Source organism: Narcine bancroftii, chromosome 4 (genome assembly GCF_036971445.1).
Source record: "Narcine bancroftii isolate sNarBan1 chromosome 4, sNarBan1.hap1, whole genome shotgun sequence".
NCBI lineage: Eukaryota > Metazoa > Chordata > Chondrichthyes > Torpediniformes > Narcinidae > Narcine > Narcine bancroftii.
The window spans coordinates 190524774-190547841 of NC_091472.1; the positions used below are offsets into that span (position 1 = coordinate 190524774).

A 23068-nucleotide genomic window follows, 5' to 3' on the forward strand; every position below is an offset into this window, starting at 1 on the left:
CCATCAGCCACTTTTTAACCCATTTTTCCAGCTGGTCCAGATCCTTCTGCAAGCTTTGAAAGCCTTCCTCACTGTCCACAGCACCTTCAATCTTTGTGTCATCTGCAAATTTGCTGATCCAACTTACCACATTATCATCCACATCATTGAGATAGATGACAAACAACAATGGTCCCAGCAACAATCCTTGAGGCACACCACTAGTCATAGGCCTCCAGTCTAAGAAGCAATCATCCACATTCGCTTTTTTGGCTTCTCTCATGTAAGCAATGTTGAATACAGTTGGCTACCTCCCATGAACACCTAGCGTCTGAACTTTTCTGACTACCTCCCATGTGAGACCTTATCAAGAACCTCACTAAAGTCCATGTAGACAACAGCCACAGCCTTTGTCAACTTTCCCAGTAACCTCCTTGAAATACTCAATAAGATTGGTTAAACACAACCTACCACACACAAAGCTATGTTGACTATTCCTAATCAGTTCCTGGCTATCCAAATACTTGTATATCCGATCCTAAGAGCACCTTCCAATAACTTGCCTACTGAAGTCAAGCTCACCAATCTATAATTTCCAGGGGTTTTTTGGAGCCTTTTTTAAAAATATGGAACAATGTGAGCTACCCTCCAATCCTCTGGCACCACACCTGTGGCCAAGGACATTAAATATTTTTGCCCGAGTCCCTGCAATTTCTACACTAGTCTCCCTCAAGATCTAAGGGACTATCTTGTCAGACCCTGGGGATTTATCTACCCTTATTTTCTTTCAGACAGCAAGCACCTCCTCCTTTTTAGGTTCCATGACCTCACTGCTTGTTTTCTGTCGACTGCAGTTTTTGGAGTAAATCCTGATGCAAAATAAAATCTCCCCCATCTCTTCTAGCTCCTTGCATAGCTTACCATTCTGATATTCAAGGGGACCAATTTTATCCCTTCCTATCCTTCTGTTCTTAATATACTGTAAAAACCCTTAGGATTTTCCTTCACATTGTCTACCAAAGCAACCTCATGTCTTCTTTTAGCTGTCCTGATTTATTTATTGAGGTTTTTCTTGCATTTTTAAAAAATATAGTTTGAGTACCTCATTTGCTCTGTGTCAGCTCTATATCTCTCTTCTTCTGAACTAGATTCCAACTATTCCTTGAAAACCAAAGATCCCTATGCCTGTTTACTTTGCCTTTCATCCTAACCGGAACATAAAAACTCTGTACTCTCAAAATTTCACCTTTGAAAGCCACTTTACCTTATAAATCCTTTCCAGAAAACAACAACTCTCAATCCACGCATTCTAAATCTTTCTCATTTCCTCAAAATTGGCCTTTCTCCAATTTAGAATTTGAACCCAAGAACCAGACCTATCCTTTTCCATAATTAACTTGAAACTAATGACATTATGATAACCAGACCCAAGATGTTCCCCTACACATACTTCTGTCACTTATCCTACCTCGTTCCCTCTCTCTCTAGTTGGTTCCTCTATACATTGATGTAGAAAAATTTCCTGAACACATTTGACAAACTCCAAGCCATCCAGCACTTTCACAGAATGGGAATGGGAATCCCAGTCAAAATGTGGAAAGTTAAAATCACCTACTATCACAACCTTATGTTTCCTGCACTTGTCTGTTATCTGTCTACAGATTTGCTCCTCCAATTCTCGCTGACTATTGGGTGGTCTATAATACAACCCTATGAATGTGGTCATATCTTTCCTGTTCCTATAGCCTCAGTAGACAAGCCCTCTGGTCTGTCCTGCCAGAGCACAGCTGTGATATTTTCCCTGACGAACAGTGCCGTTCCTCCCCCTTTCATTCTCCCAGTTCTAATGCGTTTGAAACAATAGAAGGCCAGTCCTACCCCTTCTGCAACCAAGTTTCACTGATGTCCACATCATAATTCCACATGCCAATCCACGCTCCCAATTTTGGCTGCCTTTCCTACAATACTACTTGCATTGCGATAGATGCACCTGAGAAAATTGCCTTCACATTCAACCCTTTGACTTCTGATATTACCTGCAATCTTCCCTTCATCTTTTTCCCCTTCCACTCCCCTATTTACTCTGGTTGCCATTCCCCTGCAAATCTAGCTTAAACTGCCCCAGAGCAGTACTAGCAAACCTTCCCGCAAGGATATTAGTCCCCCTGCAGTTCAGGTGCAAACTGTCCCATTGGAATTTGCTAACAACTCCCACAACACACAAAAGTGAATATCAAAATGATCTCAATGGCTAAATGCCTCCAACCTAAGAGAATACAAGAAATGTAACCTGAGTGACGAGATGCAATCATGGATGAATTACTCAGGATTTTCTTATTTATTCCCAAAGAATAACCAACATCACAACATGTCATCAGTGGTCACGGATGATCAAAAGTGTGTTAATTGGACAAAATTTTCCTCAAATTGTTGCATCATTTGGAAATACTCCAGTGCAAAACGTGAAAGACTGGGTTCCAATCAAGAAAGCTTCTTCAATAATTCAGGTAATAACATGGGATATATGATAAGTGGGATCACTTTTTACATCCGCATAGAAAGTGCCATTGTCGTAATAAAAATCTCCACAAATAGCAGCAACAAAATAAATTGCTTGCAGGGTCACGGATGGACTGCAACTTTCCAATTTAACAGACTCTTAAATCAGGCACACAGATTAGAAAGCAAGTATGAGAATATTTAAATTGGTCGCTCATAATCTGATATTTAAAGTGCAAAAGTAAGGAAGTTTGAATTGAGAAAGGCAAGAGATCAAAAAGATCATTTTTTCCATTGTTGAAAATTCAATAATTTAAATTTGAAGGAAAGAGTCTCCATGTTCATCACTGTTTATTTTTAGTGCCACGGAGATTCTTTGGCATTAGTTAAGATTTCATTTTAAGAGTAGACAGCTCTGACACGCTGTTTTTGACAAGTTTTGTCAAATTTACAAATTGATAATTTGCACGATTTCAAACATGCCAACCAGAAAATTAACAAAAGAACCATCTACTTACAGAGATGTGGTTGTGAGGTTCCTGAATCTTTAGTACTGGAGATAAAGTGGACAAAGTATGGTTCCTTAATAAACCCACAAGCTAAAATCGTAGCAGTGACACGAACAATTGGAGAAACATGCATTTTGGTAGGTAATGAATTTTCTTGAAGAAAATAAGTTTTTTCAAAAGTAACAATCCAGTACAACTAAAAGCAGAATGTTTCAAAATTAGAATTTGTTAGTTGATACAGTGAAAAGGAGAACATCGTCCTTGTATAAAATGTATTACATGTTAGAGCATTGAAGTTCCTCAAGGATGCATCTAGAACATTTGATAATGTGACACTTTTGGATTTTGATAAGGTCCACAAGGAAGATTGGTGAACCAGATTAAAGCACATGGAATGGGAGGCAATGCACCCGTGTGGAATGAGGGTAGGTTAGCAGATGGAAAACAGTAGAAATTAAATAGGTAATTCTCACAATGGCAGGCTGCAACTTGTAGGGCATTACAAGACTGCGCAAACATCCAACAATTCACAATCCATGTCAATGATTTGGTTGAGGGGAATTCAATGTAACATTTAAGTTTGCTGATAAAATAAAATTAAATGGGAACATGAATAGTGTTGAGGACACAAAAAAGGCAATAGAGATGAGTTAAGCAAGTTGTCACCAACTTGGCAGATGGAGTCCAATGTGGGGTGGGGAGGGGGGGGTGAGATAAAAATGTGAGATCATCCACCAGTAGAAAATAAATGCAAGAACCAAGTATTTTTAAATGTTGAGATCAGGAACTGATGGTCAAATGCAGCTACATGTCCTTTTACACTGAAAGCTAACATGATAATATAGCAGGCAATAAAGGCAGAAAATAATAAACTTCATTCTGTTGCAGTCGTGTACTTACTTTTGTAGGGAGCAGTGCCGGCTCCCACCGTTGATGTTAATGATGTGATGCACGGGAGTAATAGCGCACATGTTGCAGGAGTGTCAAGCGTTAGTATATGGATGATGAATCACAGATGCGGGAGGATGGGGGACAGAGTGTCAGGGTTAAGAGGATTTGAATACAAGAGCAAAGATGTCTTACTGCAATGACACAAAGCCTTGAATAGATCCACCTGAAGAACAGTGGTACCCAAGAACATCAAACCATAAATGAAAGTGGAAATTTACTAGTCTGAGTTTTATTTTTGAGTTTAGAAAAATGACATCACCCAAATGTACAAAATTCTTAGTGGGCTCAACCTGATAAATAGAGGAAGGATGACTCCCTTGCCCAAAGAGACTTCAACTAGGAATCATATTTTCAAATTAGGGGCAGTCCATTTAAGACTGAGACTGATTTTAAACCTCTTACCCCCAACCCCTCCAAAACACAAAGAGCAATGTATGTTTTGAATTTCCTAACAGTGAGAGCTGCAGAGGTTTGGTCATTACTTGCATTTAAAAGATTGAGAGATTTCTGCATATTTAAAAGAATCAAGGAACATGGGTTCAGCCAGGAAAATAGTATGCGAGGCAAGTGATCAGCCACAATTTTATTGTCTGAAACAGCCAAATTCCCCTTCTTCCGATCTCTCTATCTATAAAATCAATAGATTTATGAACTAATTCAGTATTGTTAGAACAAACCATACATAATTTTCAAAGCTAAAAATGTGCAGCCCATCCAACTTTCTTTTCAGTTTTTAATCTTTATTATTCAATTCCACCTTACAACTTCTATTGAAAATTCTGATTCCTCTGAGACCTGTGGCAAGATTATGAACCAAAGGAAAATAAATTTGTTTATTTCAGCATTATGGAAAGAAAATCTCAATTTTACACGACTGAATACCATCATGATGTTTTAATGTCTGGAATTTGGGTTGGTAAATTATAGCAAGTACTGAGTAACAAAAGGAGATAAAGTCCACAGTATTCCTCAATAAACATTTCCTGTATCAATGAGGCACAGAAGTGATAGGCAAGTGTAAAGTTCAAGTGACTTTAGCTTTTAATGTTACAGTGAATAAGGAATTTAAATGATCTTTAATCAAGGTCCTGTGGCAACCAATGCATTTGGTGTCAGGCGAATAGGCTCCGATTGTAAGGCAGGCGTGGTTGGAGCAGCCGACACCAAGATGGCACCAGGCATCTTCCCCTCAAGAAAAGGGGCCGCACGTGCTAAGTATGAATAGCTGCCAGTCAGTGATGCAACTTCTGGTTCCTAGTGGCGGGAACAGGGAGCACTTTTAAAATGCTCAATGAGCAAACAATAAAGCAGCGAGTTTTGGAGACTTCTGGTCTCATTATTTGCTCCATAGTGCAAACGATACACTGGTGACCCCAACAGTCCACAAGGTATTTTGGACCCAACATCATGGATACAGCAACAGTGAACGCCGTTGCATTAAAATTTCCTACCTTCTGGATGCTGCAACCACATGGTTCAGTCAAGCGGAGGCACAGTTCCAGATCGGACAAATATTATCGGACTCCACAAAGTACATCCTAGGACCAGGAAACTGCTGTCCAGGTAGATGTCTTTATCCTTGCCCCTCCAGAGAAAGGCAAATATGCAGCTGTTCAGCACCTTGGACTCTCCAGACTCAAAAGAGCAGCCAGGCTGATGCACCTAGACAGTCTGGGCAACAGGGCCCCGTCAGCTTTAATGGACGAAATGCTAGCACTGGCAAAGGGACACAAGCCCTGTCTCATGTTCGAACAGGCATTCCTCGAGCATCTGCCTGACAAGATCCAGCTGATGCTGGCAGATGCAGACTTCAGTGACACACGGAAGGTAGCAGCCAGAGCAGACATCCTCTGGAAAACCAGGAGAATGAAGCCTCTGTCAGCCAGCTGTCCAGAACAAGGACCCCGCAGCTAGCCAAGCCCAGTGAGACACAGGAACGCCAGCAACCCTGACGGAAGACGGAGGACACAGAGGACCCATGGTGCTTCTACTATCAGAGATGGGGTACTGAAGCCCACCACTACCAATCACACTGGATGTTCCAGGGAAATGCCAGGGCCAGCCGCCGCTGATAGCTTCGGCGGCTGGCTACCCAAACAGCCTGCTGCACATGTAGGAGAAAAGGTCCAGTCGCCAATTCCTTGTGAACACGGGGGCAGAAATCAGCGTCATCCTACCCACCGCACTAGAAACAAGGACCAGACAGTGTGGACCCACCTTGAGAGCCACAAAAAACAGTTCTATACGGACTTATGGTAAATGCAAGGTCCAACTACAACTCAGAGTCAACACATTTGGCCATCATGACAAACCGCTCTTGGGGGCAGACTTCCTTAGGGTCCATGGTTTGAAGGGTCAAAGGCTGGTCCACGCCGAAACCTTTCAAATGTTCCCTCTGGGGGAAGCCAGACTACCTGCACCACACCTGAACTCAGTTGCATTGTCCTATGACAAGTACAGCAGGCTCCTTGCCGAATTCCCATCAGTATTCAAACCGTAGTTCACCTCAACCATGCTGAAGCACGGAGTGCGGCACCACATCATCACTCAGGGCCACCCCTACACGCAAGGGCTAGGAGACTACTCCCGGACAAACTCCACCTGGCCAAAAAGATCAGGCACATGGAAGAGCTCAGGATTGTCCGCAGGTACGACAGCCCCTGGGCCTCAAAGCTGCACGTGGTGCCGAAGACAGCTGGGGGTTGGCGGCCATGTGTGGATTATAGATGGCTGAACAAAGCCACCATATTGGACCGCTACCCCCACCACACATCCAAGACTTTGCAGCCAACCTACATGGAGCCCACATCTTCTCAAAAGTCAAAGTGGTGCCTGGCTACCATTAAATCCTGGTGCAGCCAGAGGACATCCAGAAAACCACTTTGATCATCCCCTTTGGCCTGTTTGAATTTCTGAGGATGGCTTTCAGGCTAAAAAACGCGGCACCAACGTTTCAGCGCCTAATGGATGCAGTGGGCCGGGATTCAAATTTCCTATTCATATACCTGGATGACATTCTGATTGCCAGCAGGAACCATAAGGAGCACTTTTCCACCTCTGCCAACTGACTGACTGAGCAAGTTTGGACTGACCATTAGCCCAGCCAAATGCCAATTTGGGTGGGAGACCAACAATTTCCTGGGCCACAGGATCTCAAAGGACAGGACAACTCCTCTGCTGAACAAGGTAGAAGCCATCTGACAGTTCAACAGGCCTACCACAGTCAAAGAGTTGCAGGAATTTGTGGGCATGGTAAACTTCTACCACTGCTTTCTCCCATCAGCAGCCAGCATCATGTGACCACGGAGGCTGAAGCAGCTTTCGTCCAAACTAAAGAGGCCCTGGCAAATGCTACCATGCTAGTACACCCAAGGACCCTCACAGTGGGTGCATCAAACACAGCAGTTAGCAGAGTACTGGAACAACTCGTGAATGGACACTGGAACCCCTTGGTCTTCTTTAGTAGACATTTAAGACTACCCGAGTTGAAATACAGTGCTTTTGACAGAGAGCCATTAGCCCTCTACCTAGCGATCCAGCACTTCCGGTACTTTCTGGAAGGCAGACCGTTTACAGCTTTCACTGACCACAAGCCCATAATCTTTGCATTCACCAAGGTATAAGATCCCTGGTCAGCCCAGCAGCAGCTGTACCTTTCGTATATATTGGAGTTCACAACAGCAATCCAGCACATCTCCGATAAAGACAACATAGTGGCAGACACTATCCAGGCCACCCAACCAAGCATTAGCCCAGGGAATCAACTACTCGGAGCTCAATGAGGCGCAACGAGGAGACACACAGCTACAGGACCGCAGTCTCAAGCCTGCAGCTGCAGGATATACCCTTGGGTCCAGGTGAGCAGATGTTCCTTTGCGATACAGCCACGGGCCATCCCTGCCCCATAGTCCCGGCAGCCTGGCGACAGTGTGTATTTGGCTCAGCACCATCCGAACCACAGTCCATATGATATCCAGTCTGTTTGTCTGCCATGGCCTCAAAAATGTCAGCGACTGGGCTAGGACATGGATTCAGTGTCAGAGAGCCAAAGTCCAGAGGCATACTAAAGCCCACCCCGCCCCCCTCCCCGCGCAGCAGTTCAAACCCACAACCCACAGATTCAACCATATCCATGTTGACATTGTCAGGCCACTGCCGGTGTCACAGGGACCATGGTGGACTGTTTCACCAGATGGCCAGAGGCAGTTCCTCTCACACCAAATCCTGCGCCAGGATCCGAGTTACAACTTGGGTAGCAGGATTTGGCATCCCAGCCCACATCACATTGGATAGAGGGGCCCAGTTCACATCTAGCCTGTGGGCTGTTGTAGCCAGTTTGTTGGGGACCCAGCTGCATCACACCACAGCCCATCACCCACAATCAAACTGCCTGGTGGAGCACTTCCATAGACACTTAAAATCGGCATTTATGGACAGGCAGAAGGCTCAAATTGGGTGGATGAGCTTCCCTGGATTCTACTCGGGATCTAAAGAAGACCTGCAAGCTTCTTCAGCCGAACTGGTCGATGGAACCCCTCTGGCAGACGCTGGCAAGTTCCTACATGCCCAAAGGGGGCAAGAAGCAAACACCATGGCGGCCCTGAGAAAGCTCTGCGAAAGGCTGGGTAACTGGCACCCATCTTGACCTCCCGACACGGACGAACATCGACCTCTGTTCCCAGATGATTAAAAGAGTGCGAGTATGTCTTTGTTAGAAGGGGTGCACACCGGCCACCGTTGCAGCAGCCATACAAAGGGCCATACAAAGAGTAGTTAAAAAAACAATGGGTTTACATTTGTGTTGGACGTGGGGGGGGGTAAAGAGGAGGTGTTCATTGTTGACTGATTAAAGCTGGTGCATGTGGACTTGGAAAAACTGGTCAAAGTGCAAGCACCCAAGCATAGAGGCAGGCCACCCAAACAGAAGGAAATGCAGACTTTGGGTTGTTGGGGGGGGGCAACCAATGCATTTGGTGTTCAGGCGAACCTGCTCCGGTTGTAACACACACACATGTTCAGAGCAGCCTGCACCAAGATGGCACCAGGCATCTTCCCCTTTCCCTCAAGGAAAGGGCCTGCACATGTGAAGAATGAATAGCTGCAGACAGCAAACAATAAAGCAGTGAGTTTTGCAACAAACCTGCTGATTGCCGGTCTCATTATTCGCTCAAATAGCACGAAAGCTATGGTCCCATATAATGGCCTGAGAAGTTATTAATAGGAAGGACTATTTCTTGGAAATAGTGTAATTTTAAGAAGGTTTACACCTCTTGGTTTAAAAATTCTGACAAAACACACAGGGATTGGAGCAAGGCCAGAGAAAAATGAATAATTACAAAATGAATTTTTATTTTAATTCCAGTCACCAAATTCTGCACAACACCACTGCTGCTAATCTTTGTTCTTTTTTTCAGAAACCTTTGAAAACTGCAACAATGTTACACATCTCTACCTCAGTTAAGTTTACAGATGTGTCTGCATCAGCCCAGCCTGGGTACAAAAGTAAACCAATGCTTGATGTTAACTTGCCCTACGATTTCTTCTTTCCTTTTGTATGAAATACTCTCAACTGGTTTGATGCATCTGGAGTTATAATAAACTATCCTGGAATTGTTTAAACAATAACAGATTTGTCTAGTGACTTAAGAATACTGATTTATAAGTGTTAAACAGTATCAGAGGAAATGACGATTTATAGTTTTATAGCTAGTCATTTGCTTTTCTTTCCCCAACTGCATACAGTGAGTACCTGCTTCACTGTATTATTAAATAACAGGCCTGAAGTACACATGTAAAGCAAGTACTGAAGACTGCAGGATATACGAGTTAAGTCAGACTGAAATCTAGACTAAAAGGAAGAACTATGTTTTAACTCAGATTTTTAACAAACAGGGATTTTGAAACAAGGAATTGCAGATGACGCAGCATCTGCAGAGAGAGGGAAAAAAAAAAAGACTTTTAGCAACTGCCAAGTTGAGATTCGTGGTTCCAGCTGGTTCGTTGTTTTCATTTTATATTCTCTATCCTCCTTCATCTATGAACTGGATGATTCTGAAACTTTGTAGCACCAAGATAAGATTAATCTTTACCCCATCACAGCCATCCCCTTTGTTGTCTCGCTTGTCCCTTCACTGCATTTTAAAAGGACACTGGTTTTCTTCACTTTTATTTTGTTCTGAAACCTGTTCTTTTTGTCCCCTCTTGCTGGAATGCTGTGTGACCTGAAGACCATTTCTCGATTTCCAACAGGTCTGCAGTTTATATGTAATTTATTACTAAGAACAATGTTTTTCGATTTGGGCTGGAGCCAATATAATGCTTTTATTAAAAAAAAAGCTTATTGAGGAAAATTAAGACTAATCATATTTTTAATCATATATATATTAAAAAATCATTATACTCTCAGACATCCAACATCAAATTGGCCTGTTTCTGTGCTGTAGTGTTCCATGGGGAATTGAGGGATGCTGGTTGCATGAAAAATGCCAAAAACATTATTGTACTTCATACACTGGTATTTCATGTTTAAACCTTTCAGTTGCCAAACCATGTCATCTCTTAACCCTATGTTTTGCATTGTAATTCTGTCTTAAGACTAGAAATATTAATACAAAATAAATCAAACTTTAATGAATATATACTCATAAAGTGATGGTGAGTATATTCAAAGTGGACTTTACTGCTAATCAGCCTACAACTGCGCTCTCTTTTATAAAAGAGTGTAACTGTGTAACTGAGCTACATGATTGAGAAAGTAGGGATGTGATTCTTGATCTGCACAATAACAATCAATTGGGATTCGGGCTGATTTGCTTTGCAATTGATTTCAATATTTCAAGATCACAAAATACCAGACGATGACTGATGTTAATTGTTCCCAGGTCGGAATCAGATCTGTAAGACAAGTCATTCTTTTTTTTTTTACAGGAAAATAATTTTAGGACAAGCCAGAACTTTGACAGAAACATAGTCAAATCTGGTAATTTACCAGGGTGGAAAATAGTAATCAGTGAAAATAAGTCATTTAACTCCAGAACAATAACGTTTATTGAATTGCATTTTAGCCATGGATGACCTGCTAGAGAAGGTGGTAGAGACAAGTACAATCACAAGTGGAAAAGCTTTTTGTCAGAAACTTAGATTAGAAAATAGAGTGATATGGATGGTGGATGGCATTAGCATGCATAGACTTGGCATTGATGAGTTGGACAAAGAGCCCATCTGTGCCGTACAACTGTTGAAATGACAATGGCATTTTAAGTAGACTTGATTTATAACTATTGTTTGATAATATATTACAAAAAAAACCTGTGGCTGTTAAAATTTGTTATTTTGAAATAAGCCTAATTAACATGTTTTGGTCATTTTGATTTCTTGGAAATGTACGCAAAATTGCAGACCGATGATGGCTTGCAAGATACTTTACAAAGGTAATTTCATCTGCTGTTCTTAATGCAGTCAACACACCTTTAAAGAAATTTCCTATATGATCTGGTAGCTTATTCTATGCTCCTGGAGCAATCTGCGAAGTCTCTCAACTTCTTGCGTCTGTGAAAGGAACAACAATTTAAAATCTAGTCATTTAAAAATAAATACCTTTGTAAGGTGAATGAATGCTCTCTCTTACCAGTTCACTGCACTCATTCTGGAGCTCAGCCACTCTCTGTTGGAGATTGCTGTTAGCTTGTTTCATTTCAATTTCTTTCTTCAAATGACGTGATTTCACAGTCATAAGGATTCCTTGACAACAATAAATTAAGAATAGGTTATCAAATAAAAATAATGGTCAGTTGTCCTCAAGCTTTACAAATTATATCTAATCAAAATGGATAGTGTTAAGGGTTACATTATAGTTCAAGCAAATTTCAGGGAAGTTAACATATATATATAAAAAAATTTTGTTTTTAAATTTATCTATTTATTTATTTATTTTTAAGTGATTTCTTCAGGATACTTGTACTTAAAAGAAATGTAAAATTTGTAACATGCTCAATAGCCAGTTAATAGATGTTTTGTTTGTACAAAAGTGACATTTTCCAATCCTGCCAATAAGTTAAAAAAAAAGTAATACATTTTACAAAGCAGAGAATTATTTAGTATCCATAAATGAGATTGTTTTACAAAATGTATTCCCTACCCAGAATCAGGTGAAAATTGTTAAAAAAGTCCATCGCCCCACCTCTACCTACATTTAATGATCAATTATAAAGTGTACCATTTATTATTCTTGCCACTCTCCACAGGCGCAGTAGTATGAGCAAGCCCACACCATCAAAAGCATCTTCCTGGGAAATGTAGACAATATCAAGAACGAATGATACAATGACAACAACTCCATCCAGAACTTCAAATTTATGAAGGAAAAATTCTAAGCGGAAGGCATACAATTTACCAGCCAACTCCAGAATAAAACAAGTCAGAATGGTAATGCTCAGGTAGTGAAACACCTATAAAAGACAGAATATTGTTAAATCCACAATATAAAAAATTATCACTTTAAACAGTATTGATTTGGAGCATTTAGAAAACAAACAAGATGGTTTCATACTGGCTGGTTATAAAAAAAAAACATTTGTCACCAATCAATTGAATTACTTGCATCATGTATACACAGAAACATTGAAAAACTTTGTTTTCTGTGATTTCCAGGCATGTCAACTTGTACTCAAATATAACAGGTACTTTAAATAGAAGTGCAGAAGAAAGTTACAGATAAGATTGCAGTCAAAACAGTGCAAATCCACCGAGGTAGATCTGTGAGAAAGATAATTGTATATTAAAGATCCAGTCAAGAATCTGATGACTGAAGGAAATAAGCTATTTTTTAATCTGATGGTATATTTTCAAACTCCTGTATCCTCTGCCTGACTAGAGGGGAGAAGTAAGTATAATCTGGGTAGGATAGGTCTTTTATAATGGCAGCTTTTCCAAGCAGTGGAAAGTAGAATGAGTCAATAGAGGAGAGGCTGGGCGATCCAAGAGGTGATCCAAGAGCTCCCCTAAGAAAAAATGAATAGATATAAGAAGATCCCCTAAAATAAAAACCCAAAAAGACATCGAGAAATACAAATGGAAGAATGAGAAGAAAAAAGATGGGAAAAGAACGAAGAACCAGGATGGAGGAAAAGACTCACCATGTGGTGGAGGTAGAGAGGCCGAACCAGGGCCTAATAAGACATAAGCGGCAGTGACAACAGAGCCCCAGAACCTCTCTTGAGAAGACAACTCACCCGGGATGGAGAGACAGGATGCCCTGATTAAGTCGGATCGCGAGGGAGCAGGGAAAGGCCTTAACCAAGGCAGTGGGAGTGTTGTTAGGTGCCGAGATTGGGGGGGCTGAGCAGAGGCAGAGGCAACAGTGACGCAGGCAGTGACAGGAGCACTGTCGGGGATGTGAGATTAATGAGCCCAAGGTTGGGGGAGCCGAGCCACGGTGACGCTGACAACTGCGACACTGGCAGCAATGGGAGTGGTGTTGGGTATGGACAGTATGGGAACCCGAGCGGAGGCAAAGTGGATGGTAACATTGGCAGTGGCAGGAGCACTGTCAGGCGAAGAAAGTTGGGGACCCGAGTTGAGGCAAAATGGAAGAAAAAGTCAAGGAGAAAATAAAGACCTACCTGGTAAGGCCACTCCAACTGGTGGGTGTGAAATGGTCGGGTCCAATACATGGGAGGTCATTCGAGGTGTCGGGCCTGGAATACTGCAGGAGCATCACGGCCAGAGGGAATTTGGTGGAAAAATAACATGGCAGGGAAACCAGGAGTTGGAAAACTAGATGGAGGAGGAGGAAGAACGAGGAAGTAAAGGAAGGATATTACAGGGAGGTGAAAAACAGATAAAGGGTCCAGAGGGCCTTTTTGCAGAGAAATACTGGAGGCCATAGGCCAGATTTTTTAAAAACTTTGAAGACCTTGGTAGGAGGGAAGAGGGCAATCAAAGGTTGCCGGAAAGGGAAGTGTGGGAAAGGGATAGGATGTGGGAGAAGATAGATACCTTAGAAAAATCAAGCAGGAGGAAATTGTGGGGGTGAAAGAAGGTACAAAGTGGAGAGACATGGGGGAGTTCCTGAAAAAACTGGGGAGGGAACAAATTAGAAATAACTTGGAAATAGAATGGGCCCATGGGTCTCTCGCCCTCTGGCCAGGGCCAAACCAATGGCCACACTCTATCCTGGTAAGTCTCCTTTGTTAACAGGATAGAAAGATTTTACGGGCGGCAACAGTGGGTGCAAAGATGGGGGGGGGGGGGGGTGGGGTCCAGTAGAATATTGGTGGGGGATGGGGTTAGAAGGTGGTTTTATTCTTCCTGGACATGTGCAACACTATTGAAACGCAGGAGGGAATTTGACCTGGTTAAAAAGAGCCTTAAAGGAATAGAGTTTACCCTCCTTTACCTAGCAATGCTGAAGATAGTGAGGGCAGGAAGGGAAAGGAAGTTTTTTTTAAAAAAAGGATCCAAGGGAGGCAATGGACTTTGTAAGAATCCTGCCACCACTTCAGGAATAAATGTAAATAAGGGGGTAGGGGGGTAGGTGGGGGTGGAAGAGGGAATCAGAAAAGAAGGATTATAAATATTGTAATTGTGAGGAATACAATGGGGATATGTTTTTTTCATCATGTTAATGTTTAAAGGTGAACGTGTATTAGAAGTTAGAATAAGGGGAGCTCAAAGAAAGGGAGGGAGGTACAGGTGTTAGATGGGGGCATTGGGCAAGTCTCAAAATGGCAGGGGAATTGGCACCAATAGCTTGGTTATTGGTGCCGGGTAAAGGTAAACTGGGAGGGGGGTTTTCATTTTGTTTTGAATTGTGGGTGTTAGTTTTGTTAATTTGTTTAGTTCTTGTGCGGAACATGTTGCCTGCACCAAGGATCTATGGAGGAGAACCAGGATGGAGGTTAAGTATCAGGGGATGAGAAGGAAGAGGAAGGATATAATGGAGTGGTCTGGGGATCATTGATAAGTCAATCAAATTTGTGAGTTTTAACGTAAATGGGCTAAATGGGTTAATTAAGAGAAACAGAGACTTGGCATACCTAAAAAAGATCCAGATGGATAGAATGTTTTTACAGGAGACCCATCTTACAAAGCAAGAGCATTTAAAATTAAAGAGGGACAGATGACAATGTCCTCCTTCAATTCTAGAACCAGGGAAAATGGCAGTCTTGATAGGGAAGAATGTTCCAGTGATGGTCAGGGAAGTGGTTGCTGGCTTAACAGGATGATTTGTGATGATGTATTGTCATATATACTCAGAACCCTGGACACTTATGCCCCAAACTTCAACACTGAAAAATTTATACAGGACATATTCTTGAAAGTATCCAAAGGGTGGGAGAATATTTTCATTGGAGGGATTTTAATTTTTGTCTGGATCCGAACATGGACAAATCAGCAAAGATTTGGGCCGAGTGGCTAAGTCTACCCTGGTCTTTATGAATGAGCTAAATATCTTCGATGTCTGGAGAAGGCTGAATTTGAAAGAAAGTGTTTACTCCTTTTACTTGAGACAATACATCACAATTGATTTATCTTTGACATCAGCCCAATTGGAAGGTAGGATAGTGGACACAGAGTACACAGCTCGACAACTGTCTGACCATTCACCCTTGACTCTGTCCATTACAATGCAGATAAGCAGGCCTCTTATTGCCTTAAGACTGGAATTTTGTAGTTTTGTTAGAGCTCAGATAGAATTGTTCTGTGAGATGAACTGCCACTCTACTGAGGATAACTTCCTAATATGGGACACATTGAAGGCTTATTTAAGGGGTCAGATAATTGGTTACACCAAGAGCATTAAAAGGAGCACATGAAGGAGGTTAATGCTTTAGAACAGGAGATACCTCAACTGGAAAAAGATAATCAAAGAGCGGGCACAGAAAATACAGGAATTTGGTGAATAAAAAGTTCAAATATAATATGTTCTAAATGTACAAGACAGAGAAGAGTTGATTTTAAGTCCTAGACAGCAGTATTATGAGCTGTGGGTGAGGGTGGAATAGGCTTCAAGACCAATCAATGCTATTCAAACAGGAGAAGGCAAGATCTCACATAAACCAAAAGAAATAAACGAAACAGTTGGAAGGTTTTATAAGGAATTGTATAAATTTAAGTCAGGGTTTTCCTACCAAAAGATACAGGATGGTGCAATACAATTTCTTGCACCAGTTGTACCTCACACCATAAAAATTACATAACTCAAAACAAGAGATTTCAGAAATGTGCTTTAGGTGTGGTCTGGAGGTTGGAACTTTTGTCCACTCCACCTGACTATGTACAAGGCTTGAGATCTTTCTGGGAAGACCTGGGGGTACTTTCTTTAAAAAAATTTTTACAGAAGTGGATTTTCCACAGGATCATGAAATGTTCCTTCTGGGGGACATTGGGGTCATGAGTTTAAGACTGTCCAAATTCAGTTCGTGAAGTTCGCCTTGGCGGTAGCCAGGAAATGTATACATGGAAGTCTGACTCCCAACTAAATACCACACGATGGAAAGTGGAAATACAGAGTTGCATTTCCCTCGAGAAAATCATTTGCAATCTAAGGAAGAAATCTAACGCTTTCATTAAGGTGTGGCAACCTTGCTTGAAATATATTGGCACTCAGATTGATCAGTTCCCCCCCCCCCCACTTTAAAAATAGGGGTAGTGTAGCAATCTGTCCCAGCAAGGAAATGAATGTAATCAGAGAAGTGGGATGTGTTCCTTTCATTTTTGTTTTGAGTTTCTAAATTTCTTTTTAATTTAATGGTAACAGTGTAATTTAATTGACTATACTTTCAGTTGTACAAAGGGTAGGGGGGAATAAATATAGACTCTATATGTTACATGAATGTTAAAAAAATTATATGGTTTGTTTAATTTTTACGATTTAAAATAAAATAGAGGAGAGGCTGGTTTGTGTGATTGCCCAAGTTGCATTCACAACTCTCATGAACATTTTGCAGAAATGGACAGACCAGTTCCCATTCCAAGCTATGATGCATCTAGACAAGATATTCATGGGGTATTTATTAAATTGATGAGACATTGGGGACTTGCCAAATTGCCTTAAGCCTTCTGGTTATGTGGATTAATTGATAGGTTTCCTTGGCTATAATATGGTTGGACTAGGACAAGTAGTTGGTGATATTGTGATTAGTGATATATCAGGTCAAGGAATGCTGGAAAAAACCAAACCCAAAAGGTGGCCCTCATTACTTCTGGATAATATTACACAGAATGGAGGAGAAATGTTGAGCAAGTATGAACATGAAAGCAACACGGCAGTACTACAAAATGATTGAATAACAAGTTAGGCTGGTTTGTAAGATCATTTGATTGTAAGAAAACTTCATTTACCAGCTTTGTGTCTGCAAGTTAGGGAACGTGGAGTTATTAAATATGACTCATCCTTACGTAAAGAAACATTGAAATGATGCAAAGATTTAAGTAACCAGCTCAAGTTCTTAATTCTGATAGCCTATTAAAGAAAACAAAGAATGTGAGGGACACCTTTTTTCCTCCCTCAAAAGGAGGTAGTTATGTACATCAAGGACAGAAGAAATGATCGAGGCAGGTATAATTGCAACATTTAAAAGATATTTAGATAGGTACATACATGGGAATGGTTTAAAGCAGCCATTCTCATCCTTTTATTTTGACTGTGACACCCTGAGGACACTGCTCAAAGTTTATGGGCCCCCCTTCCCTATAAAGCAGTCAAATTTAGTTGTTTTCTTTCATTCTCTACTACCGACTACATTAAAAAAAATTGAAATATTTACGATTTCAATCCTTTGCCTGCCCCCCCCCCCCCCCCTTAAATGTGCTGCGGTCCCCAGGGCCCCTGTTGAGACTGGTCGGTTTAAATGACTCAGCCAAACACAAGTGAAACTAGCTTGGGTAGATAACTTGATCATTGTAAAAAAAAAGTCATGCTGAAGAAATTCAGCAGGTCTCACAGTGTCCACAAGAGGTAAAGATATATAACCGATGTTTCAGACCAGAGCCCTTTTTCTGTGTATGAGTGAAAAGCAGGCAGGTGCCTGAATTAAAAGGTTGGAGAGAAGGGATGAATAGGCAGGGGGCTGGGTGAAAGGAAATAGAGGGAAAAGAGAAGATTCAGATTTATTGTCAAGAGTACATACATGACATCACATACAAAGTTAAGATTTTTTTCTTGTAAGGCTGAATTATCACTTATTGATAGTGCAGAAAGAAACTGCACAATGTAAACAGATAAAGAAATGAAAACCACTGCAATATAGAGAGAATTTTTAAAAATAGCCTGCAAAAGTAAGAGTTCTTAAAGGAGTCCCTGATTGAGTTTGCAGATGGAGGGTGCAACAGATTTAAAATTAGTATATTATGCTTGAACAGGGGAGACTACATACAACAGGTCGAGGGAGGAAATATTTATCGTGGACTGGGAACACAGGCTAGTTGCCAGAACAGTTTTTTTTTGTAATTCTTATTTAATCGCACTATGAACCATATCAACCAATATTTTTACAGATGCATCTCTTTAAATATTCAGTGACATTTTCTCTTTTTTCCTCCATCCCTCCCTTCCCCCTTCCCTCCAAAAACAGTAAATATTGGACATAAAATACAATATCTTTATACAAAAGGAATACAAACAAAAAAGACACATCATCTACTTATTCACATTAAATCTGATTGTGTTTATCTTCTTATCATTTTAGGTGGAGATGGTCCTAGGCCTGCTCTTTCTGCCATGTTCCATACATGGTTCCCAGGTTTCCCCAATCATTATAACTTTGTCTTTTAAATTATGTGATTTTTTTCCCCCAATGGGATACATTTAAATTTGGTTATATATTCCATTAATGTTTATAGTCATTTAGTCCAACATGGCCATCTTATATCTTTATTTTCATTTCTTTTCTGCCTCTTCACCACCTCCATCCCCTTTTTTCCATTACTGTTTTTTTTAAGTTTTCATTTTTAATCTCAATATATGACAACGCATTTAAGACATGAAATACCCCAACAATCCCCACAAGAAATAACCCTTTAACCCAAATAAATCTCCCCTCCTTGGATTGCCTCCTGTCCCTTGACGGCAACCACAACTCTCCTTTCCATTCGGTTTGCGAACTTACTCGCAAGCGTCAACCAATTTCGCAGTGACCCTTATTCTCCCCCCCCAGCCCCTCACAGAGAACACCATTTTCCTATACTTATAGCAAAGTTCTCTCTTTTTTTTCCCCTTCTCTTATCCATCTTTAAATCTTTATATATACATTATCTTTATATTTATTACATATTTATGTATATTTTCTTGCCAGTCTTCCTTCTTGTCACTCCTCCTCCTCTCTTCTCTTGTCCTGCAAATGTTCAGCAAATTCTTGGGCTTTCTTTGGGTCCGAGAACAGTCTATTCTGTTCCCCAGGAATGAATACTTTGAGTACCGCTGGATGTCTTAATATAAAGTTATACCCTTTCTTCCACAAGATTGTTTTCGCCGTGTTGAATTCCTTCCTCTTCTTTAAAATTTTGAAGCTTATATCCGGGTAAAAAAAATTTTTTTGTCCCTTATATTCTAACAGCTTATTGTCTTCTCTAACCATCTTTCTTGCCTGCTCCAGTAGGTTTTCTCTTGTCGTATATCTTAGAAATTTTACCAATATGGATCTCGGTTTTTGATGTGGTGCCGGTTTTGGTACTAGCGCTCTATGTGCCCTTTCAATTTCTATTTCTTCATGTGAGTCTGTTATTCCCAGCACCTTCGGGATCCTTTCTTTTATAAATTCCTTCATATCTGACCCCTTTGCCTTCTTTCAGGCCCACTATTTTTGTTGTTTCGCCTACTGTAGTTTTCCAATACATCAATTTTCTGTGACAATAAATCTTGTGTCTCTTTAATTTTTTTCCCGCTCTCTTCCAACTTCCCTCTTAAATCATTTATCTCCATTTCTACAGCAGCTTCTCATTCCTCCACATTTTCTACTCTTCCCTATTTCAGTCATGACCAACTCTAAGCTTTGCATTCTGTCTTCAGCTCTTTTCATTTTTCTTTTGATTGAACTAAATTCTAATGATTAGAATCTAATGATTCTAATGACCTCAATTGTTCTTCGAAAAAAGCTTATCTAAATTTTGTCCTTCTACTTTACCTTCTTCTTTCCTTTGAAATTATTGGTCTTCTCTTCTCTGTATCTTCTTCTTTTCTCTGCACCTTTGTATCTTCATCCTTCTCTGGTGAGCCGTAGGTCAACCCCCTGCCGGGCCCCCCATTCGTTCTCTTTCTCACCATTCTTCTTTCCTTCCCCCAACCAAACGCCCCGATACTGGCCGCTCCGCAGCTGAGTCCCCTTCCTGTCAGCGTTGACCTTTTCTTTTGCTCACACAGTTGTGCACGTGCAACTCTTCGCGGCTCTACGAGCCATTTTTGAAGTCCGCCGGTCGGAAGGACACCACTCCTCTGGAGACTCACCAACACCAGAGATCGGCCGCTCCTCTCCACGGTGGCTCTCTGCTCAGACGTGCAGGTGAGGCCGCCTTCTTTCTTCTCCAGTAATTTTCCTTCTTCCCTTTTCTGTTATTCTTACTTTTTCTCTTTTGGGTGCCATCTTCTGTCTCTTTGTAACTTTATCTTTCTCTTACTATATTTTATGTTTATTGAGGTCCATTTTTTCACACTTTTTTTTCTTTTCTCTGGAGAGGGCTGTTTCCACCCAACCAGCCACTACTCCATCACGCAACTTCCGTTGGCAGAATAGTTGAGGAAAAGTGGAAGACTTTCAAAGAGATTTTTCATGGGCTCAACAAAAATATATTCCCGTTTTAAAATAAGGGCAGAAAGAGAGGGAAGAGTCAGGCTTGGTTAACTAAGGAAATAAAGGAAAGTGTAAAATTAGAAGCTCATGTGTACAAAGTCACCGACAGTAGTGGGGAAACTGAAGGAGTGGGAAAACTTTAAAGGGCAACAAAGGACAACTAAATGAGAATTAAGGAAAGGGAAGCAGGATTATGAAGGTAAATTAGCACAAAGTATAAAAACATAGCAAAAAAATTCATAAATATACAAAACGGAAAAGAGTGGCTAGGGTCAACATAATCCATTGGAAGATGAGAAAGGGATATTGATATTGAATAATGAGGAAATGGCCAAGGCATTGAACAGATATTTTGTGTCAGTCTTCACGGTGGAAGACATGTCCAGCATGTTGAAGAGTGGTGATAGAGACGCAAAAGGAGGTGAGAGCCTCAATAAAATAATTGTTATCAAAGAGAGTGTTGAGCAAACTAATGGGACTGAAGGCAGACAAATCCCCTGGTCCTGATGGGATGCATTCCAGGGTACTGAAGATAATGGCGGGAATTATAGTCATCGTGTTGGTAGTCATTTACCAAAATTCTCTGGATTCTGGGCAGGTCCCAGCAGATTGGAAGACTGAAAATATTAAAAAGGAATGTAGGCAGAAGGCGGGTAACACTCATTCAGACTTCAATCAACAACAGAAAACTTTACATTAGGGAACAGGGATTGTCGCTGCTCAGTGGACGATTGATGGCCCTTGATCGGGATTAGTGCGAGGGAGAGGACACCATGGTAGGGAATGGGGAATCAGTCATTGCCATATGCCTATGTGGCGCATGTATAGCTGCCAAATCCTTCAAAAAGTGTCATATTTGTTTTACAAATTATAAGTTACCTTCTCCAGGGGAACATAGCTCTGTATTTCCATATTCCATTGTTCAATATTAAGCCTAGAGTTGGACTTTCAGGTAACCGCAATGCACTTCCTGGCCACTGCCAATGCAATTATTACAAATTGGATTTGAAATATGGACAGCTTCATTGCAAGCCTTATGTCCATTATGTTTTCCAACAGGAACAACTCTGGGTCCTGTGGGAATCATTTACCTATGATTTTCTCTAGGACTTGACCTATTTCTTCCCAAAAGCACCTCACCTTGGCACATGACCAGGTTCCGTGTATTTATGTCCCAGTCGCCATGCTGCATCTGAAGCATTGGTCCGAGAGTTCTAGTTTTGACCTGTTTATTTTCTGCAGTGTTAGATACAGATGGTGCAAGAAATTATATTGCACCAACTTGTACCTTGCATTGATGACCATGGTCATGCTGTCCCAGCATAAGTTGGACCATCATCCATCCCTCATCAATTACAATACCCAAGTCTGACTCCCATCTTTCCCTCTATCTGTGGAGTCCTGGTTTGGGTCCATCCAACTAGAGCAGGAAATACATTGCAGAAATAAATTTCTTTCCACTCTCCCTTCGAATGATGGTCTCTATGGCACTGCACCGAGGTAGGGCCATACTTGGACCCAAATATGTCCTGTAAAAAAAGATCTTATTTGAAGATAGCAGTGGAATGTCTGATTTGGCAAATCATATTTGTTTTTGAGCTGCTCAAACGACATAAATTGCCCCTGCTTGTAACAGTCCTCTATGCACCTGATGCCATTACGGTACCAGGTGTCCAGAATCTTGTTACCTATCGTCAATGGTATTAATTTATTAGGAGTCGAGTGTTTTTGGGAACAGCCCCACTTTGATGTTCAAATATTGGTTAATTTTGTTCCAGATATTAATCATGTCTTAATATGGGGCTGCCCTTCTTTCCTGACAGCAATTTAGCGTCTCATTTATAAATAAAGTCCTCTGCTATCCTCTTGCCCACCAGGTGTAGATCAATTTGTGCCCAGGAAGAGAGAGACAATGCATCTCGACTGGTCTACATATATATTTTTTTTCCATAGAGACCCTTACCACCTTACCATTTCAGAGAAACATTTTGACCTTGTGTAGCAGCTGTTTGAAGAAACCCCGGGACAATGGCACAGGCAATGTCTGAAAAAAGATACTGAAATCTTGGCCACACATTCATTTTTATGTTGTTAACCCTGTCCACTAATGTTATGGCCATTTAAATCCTCCTTGACTCTCTCCAGCAAAAAAGGGCATAATTTAACTTGTATAAATTATTCAAGTTGCAATCAATATTAACTCCCAGGTATTTGACCCCTCCTGTGGCCATTTAAAATTGCTATTTTCTTTAAGTTGGCTATAATTCCCCTTGGTGAGTGGCATCACCTCACTTTTCACCCCAATTGACCCAGTGAGAATATGACCTAACCCACCCATCCCCA

At 41.1% G+C, this 23068-nt stretch overlaps 2 protein-coding genes across 5 annotated transcripts in view; one reads left to right on the forward strand and one right to left on the reverse strand.

Annotated features, from left to right (window-relative positions):
- The window catches only part of LOC138761361 (tectonic-1-like), a 55388-nt gene extending 42918 nt beyond the window's left edge, over window positions 1-12470 (forward strand). The window contains exons 12-15 of one of the 3 annotated variants that reach the window (XR_011356274.1): window positions 2330-2486; window positions 2999-3124; window positions 3341-3412; window positions 9353-9428. Coding sequence is in view for 2 of the 3 variants with exons in the window: in XM_069933337.1 (XP_069789438.1) it covers window positions 2330-2486; window positions 2999-3124; window positions 9353-9496 (427 nt within the window). In the remaining variant the exon portion in view is untranslated. Of the gene's footprint in view, window positions 1-2329; window positions 2487-2998; window positions 3125-3340; window positions 3413-9352; window positions 9564-12181 lie in introns of those variants that run through there. The other 2 variants (XM_069933339.1, XM_069933337.1) reach the window with 2 other exon arrangements.
- hvcn1 (hydrogen voltage-gated channel 1) overlaps window positions 9352-23068 on the reverse strand; it is a 28599-nt gene continuing 14882 nt past the window's right edge. The window contains exons 4-6 of one of the 2 annotated variants that reach the window (XM_069933344.1): window positions 12154-12385; window positions 11566-11678; window positions 9352-11486 (exon numbers count right to left, since the gene is read on the reverse strand). In XM_069933344.1, the coding sequence (XP_069789445.1) occupies window positions 11421-11486; window positions 11566-11678; window positions 12154-12385 (411 nt within the window). In that variant the 3' untranslated portion in view covers window positions 9352-11420. The remainder of the gene's footprint in view (window positions 11487-11565; window positions 11679-12153; window positions 12386-23068) is intronic. The other variant, XM_069933345.1, reaches the window with a different exon arrangement.